Genomic DNA, 14,585 nt, shown 5'->3' on the forward strand with positions numbered 1-14,585 from the left:
AGAGTGGGTTGTTGGTGTGTCCTCCCCTAGGCCCTTCACATGGTGTCAGAAGTGGTCCAGTCACTGTGTGTCAGTACTGCGTACCTCCGTCGTTGCTGAAAGTTTGCGTATTTTTATTCCCGTAGCTATGCAGAAGACGTTACTTCAGTAACGTCTGGCGCTAGCCAGGGTCCACACAGCTTTAATTTGGTGTTTGTTTGTGTGTTTGTTTGTTTGTGTCACGCCTGGCGCTATCCGTATCTGACGGCAAAAAAGCATAGGATGTTAGGATGTTATAAATTTTTCAATTCTCCTTTTTTTCAGGCATATCCTGGGATTCGAACCCGCACTATCGCCCTACATGCATTCCCCCATACACTTCGCATTCATACCCATTCTTCCTAGTTGCGTTACGTTATTATCTTGCGTTTGAAAGCCCTATTTAAATATTGCGGGAAGCTGTATGTGGCCAGCTGTTTTATGGTACGGTACTGTACGGGAGACGGTGTCGTATTACCCTCGATCGTACCTGTCCCGTCCCTATCCCCTACCGTACCGTGCCATCAAAGACGGCTGGCCACAATGCATATACAGGTAACTCAAATAGGGCTTTCAAATGCAAGATCACAATGTGAAACAACTTGGAAGAATTAGTATGATTGCGAAGTGCATCGGGGGATGAATGCTTTTTTTGTCTAGGTCATCAAGGCAAAAAAGCATAGCGTAGGGCCCTGAGCTTCCAAGCTCTCTCGTTTCTAGTTTTTCGTTTTTTCGAGTTCGTGGGGCCGCAAGTGAGCTAGCCATGGATCTCGAGTCGTTGGCGTTTGCTCGCCACGAGCAGTTGAGGGACATCTGCCGGGGGCTGCATCTCCCCACCGGTGGTGCACGCTCTGATCTTGTGCGGCGGATCCTCTCCGTATCGCACAGCAGTGCGCGGATGGATCGGGAGATCGACACTGAGTTCGAGGAGGTGGCCCCGGATGATGAGGAGCTCACTGGCTTACCTGATGCTGCTACCAGGTCGACGCTCCCTTCTCCACCCATGGATTTGTTTCGTCCCGCACCGTCTCCGAAACCTCGCTTGCCGAAAGTAAGTGATAATCCTTATTTCGGCAACAGTATTGTGAGCAACAAATTAGATTACAACAGTGAGCAGTCCTTTGCAATGAACCAGTCGCAGTTTCAGGCCAATCAGGGTTCTGCTCCTACTACTAGTCCTAGTACTTACCATACGCATGACGCACCTGCACTGGCTTCCGCTAGCCGTCGTACTCGTACTGGGCGTACACATAGCCATACTAAGGTTGCATGCTCTACTCCGGAGCCAAAAGCGGTCCACGTCCACCGTCAGCCCGTACATGTCGCTTTTGGTGAGGATCCCGTGTATGGAGACCCTCGGCCTAGTAGTAGTACGCACGAACTGAGTGATCAGGCGCAGGCCAGCGCTAGTCGTACACGTACACCCGCAGGTCCGCATGCCCCGCACGTGCACATCGATCCTGCTGCTGAGACCCCTGAGGCTGAGGCTGAGGCTGAACACGAACAGCGTTCCGCCACCGATGTCGATGTCGATGTCGATGTCGACTCGCCGTCCCAGCTGTCGATGCTCACGCAGTTGGTCACGCAAATGGCGCAAGTGCAACTCACTCAGGCCACACGGCGATTCTCTCAGAAGGTGCCACTGGCTAAACTGCGCCCTGGGGACGATGTTGAGGCATTCCTCACCAGTTTCGAACGATCCATGCGGGCGTACAGAGTTCCTCCGGACGATTGGGTCTATTTGCTAAGCCCCCAGCTGACTGACAAGGCCTTGTTGGCTTACACGGAACTTGCCTCCACTGAGGCTGACAGCTACGACCGCGTGAAGGAGGCCATTCTCCATCGCTATGCCGTTACCCCCGAAACGAGCCGCCGTAAATTTCGGGGCACTACGCTGCAGAGCTCGGAGTCCATGATTGACTTCGCCGTCCGTGTCCGTGACACTGGCAGTCGTTGGCTAAGCCCCGCATCCTCGCGCGAAGCCATATGTGAGTTGATCCTACTGGAACAGTTCTTGTCTGCGCTTCCTTTTGGTTTACGCACTTGGCTGCGGGAACGCAAACCGTCGTCCCTCGACCAGGCTGCTTCGCTAGCGCAGGACTATCTTGACGCACGGGATCGCGTACAGGAGCCCAGCAGTGGTCGTCTCAGCAGCGGCAGGGAACAGTCTCTTGTCTGCCACATTTGCCAGCAGCGTGGCCACATGGCCAGGGATTGTTCTAAGCGACGGGCACCATTGCCGAACACTGACGCACGTGCCCAGGTGCAGGGGTCATTTGCGTCACCCCGAGACCGGACGTCCGAGTCATCCAACCTTGCTCGAGTTCACTGGGCTGCACCAACCTCAGGCTCAGCGCGGGACCGGCCAGTATCTTCCTCAGCTAACCCCAGTCAGACCCACTTGTCATCTGACCGCCCAGTGACTTCTCGTCCTGACCGTCCCACACCACCACCGAGACGCCCCATGTCGCAGCCGCATTGCTATAATTGTCGTGAGCTGGGACATATTGCTATTAAGTGTCCGAATCACACTCGCACCGCTCTGTTTTCCAGCCCAGATCAGGAAGTCCAAGATGCTGGTACAGTTCATTTGCTGCCGGATGAGGATGATCTGCTGGGTGAAGCATATTTCTGCTCACCCCCTCCACCTGTAGACTCTGGTCGGTTGCCCCCCGCTAATCCCAGCGCCGCCATGGGACCAGCACCGGAGTACACCGTCGCTGGGTACGTGAATGGTACCCACGTCCCGAGCATCGTTGTTGATACCGCGTGTGGCCGCACCATGGTACACAGGACCTTGGTCCGGGACCAAGATTTGTCTGGTGAGACTACCTCCATTCGTTGTGCCCACGGTGATGTGGCCAGTTACCCCATGGCCGATCTGACCATCACCATCGACGGCATGGTGTACTATGTCAAGGCAGCAGTGTCCGAGCACCTGCCCCGTCACGTGTTGCTTGGCCGTGATGTGCCCCACATACATGAGTTGGTCCGGCTGTGTCAGCCAGCCGCCACGGACGTCTTGGTCTCTACGCGTGCACAGGCCAAGGCTTCACCTGAGTCGACTGGTGCTGCTGGTTTGCACGACATCTTCCCGTTCGAGGATGAACTGTTTGAGGAGTTGGCCTCGAATGCAGCTTCTTTGCGTGCACCGCCGGCGGACCTATCTAGCACACCGGAGGTGACACCGCCACCTATCTCTGCACCCGATTTGCCAGATGCCACCCGTTTCGCCGACGAGCAACGGCGTGACCGATCTCTTAGCCCATGTTGGGACTATGCTACTGGCCGACACAAGACGCCCGTCAATGGCAGTACCTTCTGTGTTCGCCAGGGCCTCCTCTACCGGGAATACTCACCGGATGGTGAAGCGGGGATGGACACCACCAGCCCCTACTACCGCCTTCAGTTGGTTCTGCCCACGAAACGGAGATCCACCATTCTGCACCTCGGCCACACCGTCCCCATGGCTGGCCACATGGGACAGGCGAAGACATCCCAGAGGATTCTTCTCCGTTTCTGGTGGCCGACGATTCTTCAAGATGTCGCACAGTATTGTTCCGCCTGTGAACCATGTCAGCGCACCGCCCGTGTTCTGCGTCATGATCGGGCACCACTTATTCCTCTTCCTGTTCTTGGCGAGCCCTTCCGGGTGGTAGCTATTGACATTATCGGCCCATTGCAGTGTACGCAGTCCGGCAAGAAGTACATCCTCACCTTGGTGGATTATGCAACCCGCTATCCGGAGGCAGTCGCTCTTTCCAATATTGAGTCGACTACCGTGGCTGATGCGTTGATCTCCATCTTTTCCAGAGTAGGACTGCCAGACAAAATCCTCTCCGACCAAGGCTCCAACTTTACATCGGACGTCCTCCGACAAGTTGCTGCTTTACTCCGTATCCAGCTTACCACATCCACTCCGTACCATCAACAGACCAATGGCCTCGTCGAACGGTTCAATGGTACCCTCAAGGGTATGCTTCGTCGGTTTGCTGCTGATGCGCCACGAAGTTGGGACGAGGTGCTCCCATATGCTTTATTTGCGTATCGAGAGGTGCCTCAAGCCAGCACTGGTTTCTCACCATTTGAGCTCCTGTACGGCCGCCATGTCCGCGGCCCGCTGGATCTCGTGCGCGATGCTTGGGCTCAGCCAACGGAGGAGCTCCGGACCACTACTGCCCAGTTCGTCCTCACCATGCGGGACCGGCTTGAACGCATATCGACTGAGGCTGGCTCCCACCTTGCCACCGCGCCGCAACGGCAGAAGGCCTACTATGACCGCCTGAGTCGGGAACGCACATTTGCTCCGGGAGACGAGGTACTGCTCTTGCTTCCGGCTTCGGCTCGCAAAATGGAAGCCGTGTGGCAAGGCCCTTACCCTATTCGGCGTAAGGTCGACAAGGTCAATTATGAGATTGACATGGGACCCCACCGCACGAAGCGATATCGGGTTTTCCACATCAACCTCCTGCGGCGTTTTCGCCGGCCCCAGCTCGCGGCCTTCACCGTTCCTATGGCGGAGGACGACCCAGACACGGAGCTGCTGCTTGACGACTGCTCCCCTCTACACGTTGATGGTGGCCGTCCTACCATTAACCCCGACCTTTCGCCGGACCAGCGGCAACAGCTCGACATGCTGCTATCGGAGTTTGAGGATACCCTCTCACCCCAGCCTGGCCAAACGACCGTGGTGGCTCACTCCATCCACACTGGCGACGCCACACCCATTCGTTCCCGGCCATATCGTCTTGCCGCTGCGCACCATTCTGTTGTCCGCGATGCCGTCGACGAAATGCTGGACATGGGCGTCATACGCGCATCCCGCAGTCCGTGGTCTTCACCCGTTGTGCTTGTGCCGAAGAAGGACGACTCGATCCGCTTCTGTGTCGACTACCGTGCCCTTAATCAGGTGGCCCAGTTCGACTGTTACCCGATGCCGCGGGTGGACGAGATCCTCGACTCTGTCGGGTCTGCCCAGTTTCTCTCCACCCTTGACCTGTCCAGGGGGTATTGGCAGATCCCTCTGGCAGAGGATGCGTGTGCCAAGACGGCCTTCACCACACCGTTTGGCCTGTACGAGTTCACTATGATGCCATTCGGGCTCCATGGAGCGCCTGCAACATTTCAGCATTGCATGGATACCGTCTTGGCTGGTCTCCCGTTTGTCCTGGCGTATTTGGACGATGTCGTCATCTTCAGTCCGACTTTTGAGGACCATCTTGTCCAGCTCCGCCACGTTCTTGGTCGCCTTCACGACGCTGGGCTCACTGTGAAGCCGAAGAAGTGTTTATTGGGTATGGTCGAAACTCCCTTCCTTGGCCATGTGATTGGTCATGGTCGGGTGCGTGCGGACCCTGGCAAGTTGCAAGCTATCGACGATTGGCGACAGCCCACGACCAAGAAGGCCCTGCGTTCCTTCCTGGGGTTGTGCGGCTACTATCGTCGCCTCATTCCTCACTTTTCAACCATCGCGGAGCCCTTGGAAGCCATGACGTCGAAGGGCCACCCCAACACCCTCCACTGGACGACCTCAGCTGCACAGGCCTTCTATCAATTGAAAGGCCTCCTTGTCTCCGACCCGGTCATTGTTGCGCCGAACTTTGCTGCGGAGTTCTACCTGCACACGGACGCGTCCGATGTTGGTTTGGGCGCTGTCCTGACCCAGCGTGATGCCCAGGGCACCGAACACCCCGTAGCATATGCCAGTCGCAAGCTCCTCGACCGTGAACGCCGTTATGCCACCATCGAGAAGGAGTGTCTCGCCCTCAAGTGGGCCATTCTCAAATTCGCTCCGTATCTCCTCGGCAGACGCTTCACCTTGATTACCGACCACCGCCCTCTTCAATGGATCGCTCAGCATCATAGTGGCAATGCTCGGGTGGCCCGATGGGCCATTGCTCTGCAGCCGTTCGCTTTCACCGTTGTGCACCGGCCTGGCGCTCTCAATGGCAACGCCGATGCATTGTCCCGCCAGATGTGACTTTCTTCTCCTGCTGTGTTGCTCCTAGCTTCTTCGTCTATTGTTTCTCTCTTCATTTAGTCATTGTCCCAGATGGTATCTCGGACCGGAGAAGGGGAATGGTGTGATGATATTGTACCTTTATATCCTTTAGTGCCGTTACATTCTATATCTATTGTTTCTCGTTTAGTCAATGTCACAGATGGTATCTGTGACCGGAGAAGGGGAATGGTGTGATGATATTGGAACTATATCATTTGGTGCCATTAAATATCCCTATACATATACATATACAGTAACTATAACCTTCACATCCTCATATTTACACCTGTCCATATATGACATTAGAATAGCATGCTGCGTACTACTTCCCGTACTACCGGTACCTTTTCTAGTACTCACATATTGTACAACTTTACACACCAAGATAAAATAACAAGGATGACAGCCCTTCAGGGTTAGTTGTCGGTTAGCCGGACAAGAGTGGGTTGTTGGTGTGTCCTCCCCTAGGCCCTTCACAACCCCATGCCCTATTAGGAGATCCTAGTACACACCGTGCCCTAGTATGAGATCCCAGTACACACCATGCCCTATTATGAGATCCCATAACACCACTGAACTAGTGAACATTTACACCGATAGAGTACTTCGCTCAGCCGCATGCTTGAATTGCTTCATTTCCCTGTGCCGCCGGTCCTGCCGTGACTTTCTGCTATTGTAAACTGATGTGTGCTGTGTGCTGTGTGTGCTGTGTGCTGTGTGATGTGTGCTGTGTGATGTGTGCTGTGTGCCGTGTGATGTGTGATGTGTGATGTGTGATGTGTGCAGGGCTATTTTCAATTCAGCTATGATGCTCACCTCCTGACCGACTAGACTCATCACCGATCCCACAATGACAATCTGACAATTCCGATAACCATCACCATCAGTTTCATTCCTATAACCATCACCATCAGCCTTGTCATGATGTCATTGCTGTAAGCCTGTAACCATCATTTCCCTTGCCATAACCACCGCCATCATTGTTGTGGATATCAGCATTGTAACCATGACTACATCACCGCTCCATAACTATCACCATCACAATTCTAATTTCTGCCAATAGCCAAAAATGCATGACAAACTACACTGATATCATTATCACTGCCTCAGAAATGCTTACTATCCAACAACTACCGGCCTGCTGTTAATTCTACACCTCCATCACAGTATCCTCAACTTAGCATCACTCATCATTACCTTTTGCCTTGTCGAGTGCAAACACTTATTTTATCACTGGCCGCGATGATTCTCATTCCTCACAGCATACTCGTAGTACAATGTATATTACTTTCTCGCATACATGTACATCGCACACGTGCTACCAGCACACATGTGTGATATGACAGTGTCATCGGCAACAGAGTCTGAGCAGACAGCTACTTTTTCTTCACCTTCCTATCATCAGGCTATGACAAGAAAGATGCATACCCACCTTGCACTCCTAGGACCCATGCTTGCATTTCAACCACCATTGACTTTAGCATACCCGTACTCGGATTTTCTCACAAGCTAAAGAAATTCACAAAGCCACACAGATGTTGAGGGTGCTGGTGTACTGCATGGAGTCCTGGATCGGATTCTGCTCTGTTTGACTGTTTTTCTGCTTGTGTCAAGTCACTGAGCATGTTGTTGAGCAGTGAACGACAAGTAGCTTGTAATTATTTGTAGTTCCTACTTGCACGATGCCGGAGATAGTGTTTTCTTCTGAGCCTGAGGTTGTTATGCAGGCTAGGCACGATGTTCTGCTGCGGGAGCAGGGAAACATGACCTCGACGAACGAGGAAAGGACCATTGTCGTGCGAGCAACATAAAATCCTGCATCAAGTGCTGCACGAACAGGCTTTTCCTTCAGCGAGAAGCGCAAGAGGAGACGTGCAGATCGCTCTTTCGTCTGGAGGGTCACGGGAGAAAGGAGAGAGCCTGCGCTGCTCTCGGAGAGGCATTGAGACGTCTCAACAAGAAAAACACCAGGGCAGCATGTCAGTCATCCATCGTCTTCTCAGCATTGAAGAAAGCATTTGACGTCGATCCACAGGGAATGTAGATTTGCTCGAGGACTTGTATTTTTTTTAATTAATCGTAGATGTAAAGGTGTCGTGTGAGCACACGAGTATCCTTTCCTGCACAAAGTGCAACCATTCTCGCATTTTTCTTTCTCGTCGCGTGAGCGCAACTTTCAATAGTCAATGTGTGAAAGGTTGTGGTAGTAGTAGTAGTAGAATTTATTATTCTACTAGGGAAACTCCCAACAGGCGTAGCCTTTTTACTGGGAACCCTAGGAATGACTTGGTACGTGTGACAAATGCAGAAAGGGGTTGGCGGAGCTGCATAGCTGGACCAAACCAACCAATCATGTAACTGCTCATGCCACTGGTACTGGTACACACAATACACACAATGAACCTGTAACCATGACGATTGTCAAAGCTTGTTGCACTCAACTCACGTGACTGTCGTACTTATCAAGGGGAAAGTCAATATCATAATTATGTGTCAGTTTATGCTCAGTCCCAGCGGCTGCGTTCAATTATGCACTTGAATCGATTCATGAATCCATTCGCATGCATTCAAGTCGTTTGATTTTCAGGTCATGAGCCCTGGAATCGTTTCGGAATCCATTCACTCTATTCACATGGGGTGATGTGAATAGCACAAATCGATTCATGAATCGATTCGTGAATCGATCCGCGTGCCTAATCGAATGCTCTCACTGTGGATGCAGGCATGCCCACCGCACTGAGGCGAAAACTAGGAACTAGGAACGTTGTCTTGCAGTGTCAATAGATATGGTTAGCATTTTACCGCTCACGCTATTTTCGACGGTCGGCCAGTACCGTTTTTTGTGTGTGTAGACATGGTTAGCATTTTTAGTATTTTACCGTTCGCGCTAAATCCAACGGTACTCGTACCCAACACCCAAAATACCGTCGGTTTGGTACCGTTTCGACGATAGAAAGCTCTGTTTAGCGGGAGAACGAAAAGGTAAGATTCAAACTAAAATAGGACATCCCGAAAAACCAAGGCAAATCCCGGGATTTTGCAATGGCAATCCAGAAAAAGCACTCTCAGTACTTGGCAGGTATGGATTCGTCGACCGTGAAGAGGGGCACTGAGCGACCTCTTCGCGGGAGTCGAATCCAGTGGCGTTGTTGGTGGAGATCGCCCTTTCCGTTTTTCAGGAACTCGATCGATCGTTTGAGCTTGCGAAGCGTCCCCCTCCTCGGCTTCTTGAATCGTCCAGTACGCAGAATGCGAGGCCGCGCCATGGGTGACAGATTACTCTCGCGTCTTCATCTCCACGACACATCGGCAGGAGAACCAAGCTATCCAATAACCGCCGATGTCAAAACAAATCCGCAAGTCCACTAGCGGCTGAGCTTCTCCCTCAAATCTTGTCTCGACTCGAGCACGCTGCGAAGTCATGGTCAAACTGCTTACTCGATTGTGCATGATCGCGTCCCATTTTTCCACTCCGAAAGGCATTATTTTTCAGAACAAATTCGGAAATCCAACATGGCGCTAACCGTCGCCAACCCCCTTAGGGCCTGGTCAGACTGCGGCAAATTTTGGTTGCCTGACGAAAAAAGAACAGCGTCCAGAATTTGAATCGCGATCACACTACACATGTGGGGAGAGTGAAAATTCAAACTTCATTTCGAGCGTCAAGTGGTAATCTCCACGAACGACGTCAAATTCCTTCACCTTGGGGATCGCCAACACCTTCAGTGCAATCCTTGCAACCATCCTCATGAGTTTTGTTGTTGTCCGTGGCCAATAAGCTCCTCGATATCGAGATGAAAAAATCAGTGATTATCAGCGTCAATGGCAAATCCTGTTTGGAGCGGAAAAGCGTGGTCCGTTCTTGCTTTTTTTTTTGGAGCGTCAACTCTCGCTTTTGCCGCTCTGGCGGCAAGTTACTATGGAGATTCGGATTATAATCCTAGGATTATTTCGATTTTGCCGCAGTCTGACCAGGCCCTTATACCAGTGTCTTGAAAACCGTGCCACACAAAACTGTACAGGCCGCGCCGACGTTGGTCTACGGTCGAAGTTAGCGTGAACGGTAAACTCCAGCACACGAGACATATCTGTCGACAATCAGTGGAAAAGTGCGGGAATACAGAGTAGAACACTAACTGCCTAAACTGGTCTTAGTTTACAGACAGTGGTGCACATGTGCTTACCGGCGCTCAGACGGGTTATCTGGATAGTACGTAGAAACTCACGCCAGAGCGGCGGGTCCGTAGAACGTGTGTACAGAGCGGCGGTAACGTCGAACTTTACCGTATAGAGGGCGGTGGCCCAGCCTGACTGTGGCCATCATGGGGCAACTACTAGGACTAAGAGCAGCCCTTCGCCAGTGCAAGTTAGTTCCACAAGAGATGAGCCAACAGCATCTTGCACAGTGCAGTAGCGACTGGACGAATACTCGAAAGGTCCGAATTTACCAAAGGCACAGTGCCACTCGATGCAAAGAGCAAGTGTAGCGCTGCGGCCCGCTACACAACAAGCAAAGACTAGTCGCTACTACACTAACAGCCTGTACTGTGTACAGGTAGCTGAACATAGAGCGGAAATGCTAGCAAAGCTGCCGCAGACCCCAGTGACTAGTGCGTGACCTACTGCAACAACTGCTACCACCGTGACGACTGATGCAGTGATAATGACATTCCAGTCAAGCGCATATGTGTAGATCTACCACAATGTTCCTCTGGACTGGAGCTGCATAGTGATACCGATAGCCTTGGACTGCACCCTGTGCAGGTCCTAGCCTAGGCCAGGGGTAGGACTAGTACTAGTAGTAGTAGGAGTACAATGTAGTAGGGGTACTGGGTAGTAGGGCTGACAGTAGGGGCAGCATGGGCCAGGGTGCCTGAGTCCAGCTGGAGGAAGTCAGAGTGTGTAGTGACGAACACGACAACGTAGAATGGTGAACACCCAGCGCTTTTTATCGACCGCACTGTCCCCATGGATGTGACCATGGTCCTGGTGATCATGTGATGGCCTGCACTGCAGAGACTAGAACTAGCACTATTACTAGTAATATGAGTCAAGTTCACTGTTCAGTCACCCCATCCATGCATATCACACGCTCAAGTGCTCCTTTCTCCACTTCTCCGGCTCACAGAATCCAACCTTGTGCATAGCACAATCTTTGGTACATCCCAGGCCATGGCGGCTACATGGTACAGCCAGACTTCGCTTAACCGCACCCATCCGTTTTCCAAAAAAAATCCGGATAGGCGAGGGAACCGGATAACCGAACACCGTTTATGTTGGATGCATCACGTATGCTGTAAATATGTAACCAGCTTTTTTCTTCCGGATGGCGAGGGATCCGGATAAACGAGGACCGGATAAGCGAGGTCTGACTGCAATAATAAAACCATTATACTGAGTAGCACACAGCTCAGGCTGCCAATGTACACCAGACTGCCAATGTACACCAGACTGCCAATGTACACCAGACTGCCAATGTACACCAGACTGCCAATGTACACCAGACTGCCAATGTACACCAGACTGCCAATGTACACCAGACTGCTGGCAGGAGAATACTGAAACTGAATCACACTGTCAATCTGCATAGCCAGTCACCTAATAAACACACACACACACACACAGTGACACACACACACACACACACACACACACACACGCGCGCGCGCGCGCGCACACACACACACAGCGTTACCTTGCCATGTAGTTGATTAAATCACCCGGCACATGCGCGTAGTGCAGTAGTGTGACTGGAAGTAACAGCCATAGCATCGCCATGGTTACAATGCCACGCTGTCATACAATTGCCACGGTTACAATGCCAAGCCGCAATAGCATTGCCACGGTTACAACGCCAAGCTGCCATAGCATCGCCACGGTTACAATAACAAGTTCATGATTTGCATTCTCAAACCACTGTGCTAATAAATACTGTGCTAAGCACATTGTGAAATTTGTGAAACATACATAACGGGATGACAACGGCATGATCAGATGCAATGCATTGGTACTGAGGTATAATACAATTCTGTGAAAGTGTGAGGTCACGCTGCCTGCGTAGAGACAGTGTTCATGCACACCTTTCTACAATGCATACCTATGTGTATGCTGGATGACGGTGGGCATGTGGCCTACACAATGCATACCTATGCTGGATGACGGCGGGCATGTGGCCTACACAATGCATACCTATGCTGGATGACGGCGGGCATGTGGCCTACACAATGCATACCTATGCTGGATGACGGCGGGCATGTGGCCTACACAATGCATACCTATGCTGGATGATGACGGTGGGCATGTGGCCTACACATCACTACATACAAAGAAGGTGATAAGTGGCTTAAACATAGAACAAGTCATTGGACAGCATTGCAAATAGCAGAACCGTGATATAGAAAACAGCATAACATCACAGCTGGATGGCACACATAGAATACAGAAACTGCTCAGTAGAAACTGCTCAGTAGAAAATAGTCAATGGAATAGATGACAATGGAATAGATGCAGAGAATTGGGGTACCCATTGGGAAAACAGTTTCCTGGACAGATACAGTGAAAATACTTTTGATGCAAGGATATAACTAATACTTGTAGTCCATAGGCAATGAGAGATACTGACCGTGCTAGCACACAAGGCTCAACACACACACACACACACACACACACACACACACACACACACACACACACACACAAACACACGCGCGCTCGCGCGCGTATCACATGCATTGGTGAAATGCAAAGCCAGAGCTGGATATTCAGGTGGCGCTGGAAGCATCAGAAGCAACACATGTGGCAGAAGAAGAAGTAGCAGCAGCAGCAGCAAGAACATTGTAGGTTGCACAACGAACAGGAGTTTTCGTAATTATTAAAATTACTCACTACATATATAAGTTCAAAGCAACTCAATGTATGCTACAGGTACTCGTCCTTTCTCTGCGCCTCTCTCTGCCATCATGTAACCAGAATCCAACCCTGGACTGCTGTATACAACAATAACCTGAAGCACACATACAAAACCATGCCCACACGTGCATGCACACACACACACGCACAGGCATGAACGCACCCGCGCACGCGCGCCCACACACACACACACACACACACACACACACACACAAACACACCATACATAAAATACGTTAGAGAGTAGCGTGTACATTTCACAAAATCCTGCAAAAAGCACAATAAATAGTCTGTGTAGCTGTTTGTCAGTACAATCATGTATCAGTCAACACCAGTCAATACCAGTCAACACCAGTCAACACCAGTCAACACCAGTCAACACCTGTCAACACCGGTCATCACCAGTCAACACCGGTCAACACCGGTCATCACCAGTCAACACCAGTCAACACCAGTCAACACCAGTCAACACCAGTCAACACCAGTCAACACCAGTCAACACCAGTCAACACCAGTCAACACCAGTCAACACCGGTCATCACCAGTCAACACCAGTCAACACCGGTCAATACCAGTCAACACGCTGGTGCTGCTCTTGCTACTGCTTGGTGGAGCTGTGTTGAGCTGTGTTGAGCAATGCTTACCTCATCAGCAAGCAGTGAGAGTTCCTGTTCATTAGCGGCATCATAATCATAGGTGACTTTAGCACGGCGATGGACTGGAGCAGAGCTGAATGTTTGTGTTGTTGTCATATCTGATGATGGGGTTGATGCTGCCGATGCTGTAGGTGAGGCAAAGTCTGATGCAGCAGAAGAAAAAGCTTCTTCCGGTGGAGGTGCAGTTGCATTCATAGCCGAGAATGATCTACACACGCGCGCACGTGCGCGCACACACACACACACATACACACACAAAAGGAACAAGAATATCACACACCACTCGCCACTGCTACTAAGAATACCACTGCAACAATATAATCTACACATGCAAGCATGCATGGTGGACAGTTGTGACTTGTTGAGCTCCGTAGTTTTTGACAGCCAAACCAGCAACAGGCGGGTCTGGAAGTAGGTAGCAGCTCATAGTTCATACACTGTAGGTCAGAAAGCGTGCGGATACAAGTCAAGGCCCACACATGCAGCCTGCACACAACGGAGAATGGGCAAGTGTGTCCGCCAGGATCTCAGATGGCCAAGCGGTCTTTTGTACACGTTACACACACACACCTGACCTGACCTTTGACGCCCATCGCCGGAGGCGATGATAGCAATGCTACGGCAGAAGCCATAGCAACTTGTGCTGGGATTACACCATTCAACAGCTTGCAAGGCTGAAGAATTGACCGTCACTATTCAGCCTGGTCTACACCATACAGCTATTTGGAGTGACATTTTCTGGCCAGTGAATCCCTATTTTTGGTCTTTTCATTAAAAAAAAAGACACACACACACACACACACACACCTTGACCTTGACAAACAGCTGCCGTTAAACGGCTAAGCTGCCCTCATGAGGAGGGGAACAAAGGGGTAGCATCACACACGCACACACGCACGCACGCACACACACACACAGACACAGACACACACACACATACACACACACAGACACACACAGACACACACAGACACACAGACACACAGACACACAGACACACA

The 14,585-nt window shown here is 51.3% G+C and overlaps 3 protein-coding genes and 1 long non-coding RNA gene across 6 annotated transcripts in view; 2 read left to right on the top strand and 2 right to left on the bottom strand.

Annotated features, from left to right (window-relative positions):
• Positions 1-7,549, top strand: part of LOC135823319 (uncharacterized) — an 85,413-nt gene extending 77,864 nt beyond the window's left edge. Inside the window, exon 16 of the mRNA XM_065336182.1 lies at positions 6,806-7,549. Within this exon, the coding sequence (XP_065192254.1) occupies positions 6,806-6,850 (45 nt within the window). The 3' untranslated portion in view covers positions 6,851-7,549. The remainder of the gene's footprint in view (positions 1-6,805) is intronic.
• The window catches only part of LOC135823320 (uncharacterized), a 30,442-nt gene extending 19,931 nt beyond the window's left edge, over positions 1-10,511 (bottom strand). For both annotated transcript variants that reach the window (XR_010554663.1, XR_010554662.1), the window contains exon 1: positions 10,204-10,511. This is a non-coding gene — a long non-coding RNA (uncharacterized LOC135823320). The remainder of the gene's footprint in view (positions 1-10,203) is intronic.
• LOC135823318 (uncharacterized) lies at positions 757-6,784 on the top strand. The gene has a single exon (XM_065336181.1). It carries the CDS (start codon positions 782-784, stop codon positions 5,996-5,998), a length of 5,217 nt encoding a protein of 1,738 aa, XP_065192253.1. The 5' UTR covers positions 757-781; the 3' UTR covers positions 5,999-6,784.
• Positions 10,512-11,898: 1,387 nt separating the features above from the next.
• Positions 11,899-14,585, bottom strand: part of LOC135823005 (endophilin-B1-like) — a 40,101-nt gene continuing 37,414 nt past the window's right edge. The window contains exons 8-10 of one of the 2 annotated variants that reach the window (XR_010554590.1): positions 13,573-13,792; positions 12,295-13,022; positions 11,899-12,165 (exon numbers count right to left, since the gene is read on the bottom strand). Coding sequence is in view for 1 of the 2 variants with exons in the window: in XM_065335840.1 (XP_065191912.1) it covers positions 12,918-13,022; positions 13,573-13,792 (325 nt within the window). In the remaining variant the exon portion in view is untranslated. Of the gene's footprint in view, positions 13,023-13,572; positions 13,793-14,585 lie in introns of both variants that reach the window. The other variant, XM_065335840.1, reaches the window with a different exon arrangement.

This window comes from Sycon ciliatum, chromosome 8 (assembly GCF_964019385.1).
Source record: "Sycon ciliatum chromosome 8, ocSycCili1.1, whole genome shotgun sequence".
NCBI lineage: Eukaryota > Metazoa > Porifera > Calcarea > Leucosolenida > Sycettidae > Sycon > Sycon ciliatum.

Coding starts and splice junctions, on each gene's coding strand:
- LOC135823318 (XM_065336181.1), top strand. CDS start 782: ATGGATCTCGAGTCGTTGGCGTTTGCTCGCCACGAGCAGTTGAGGGAC.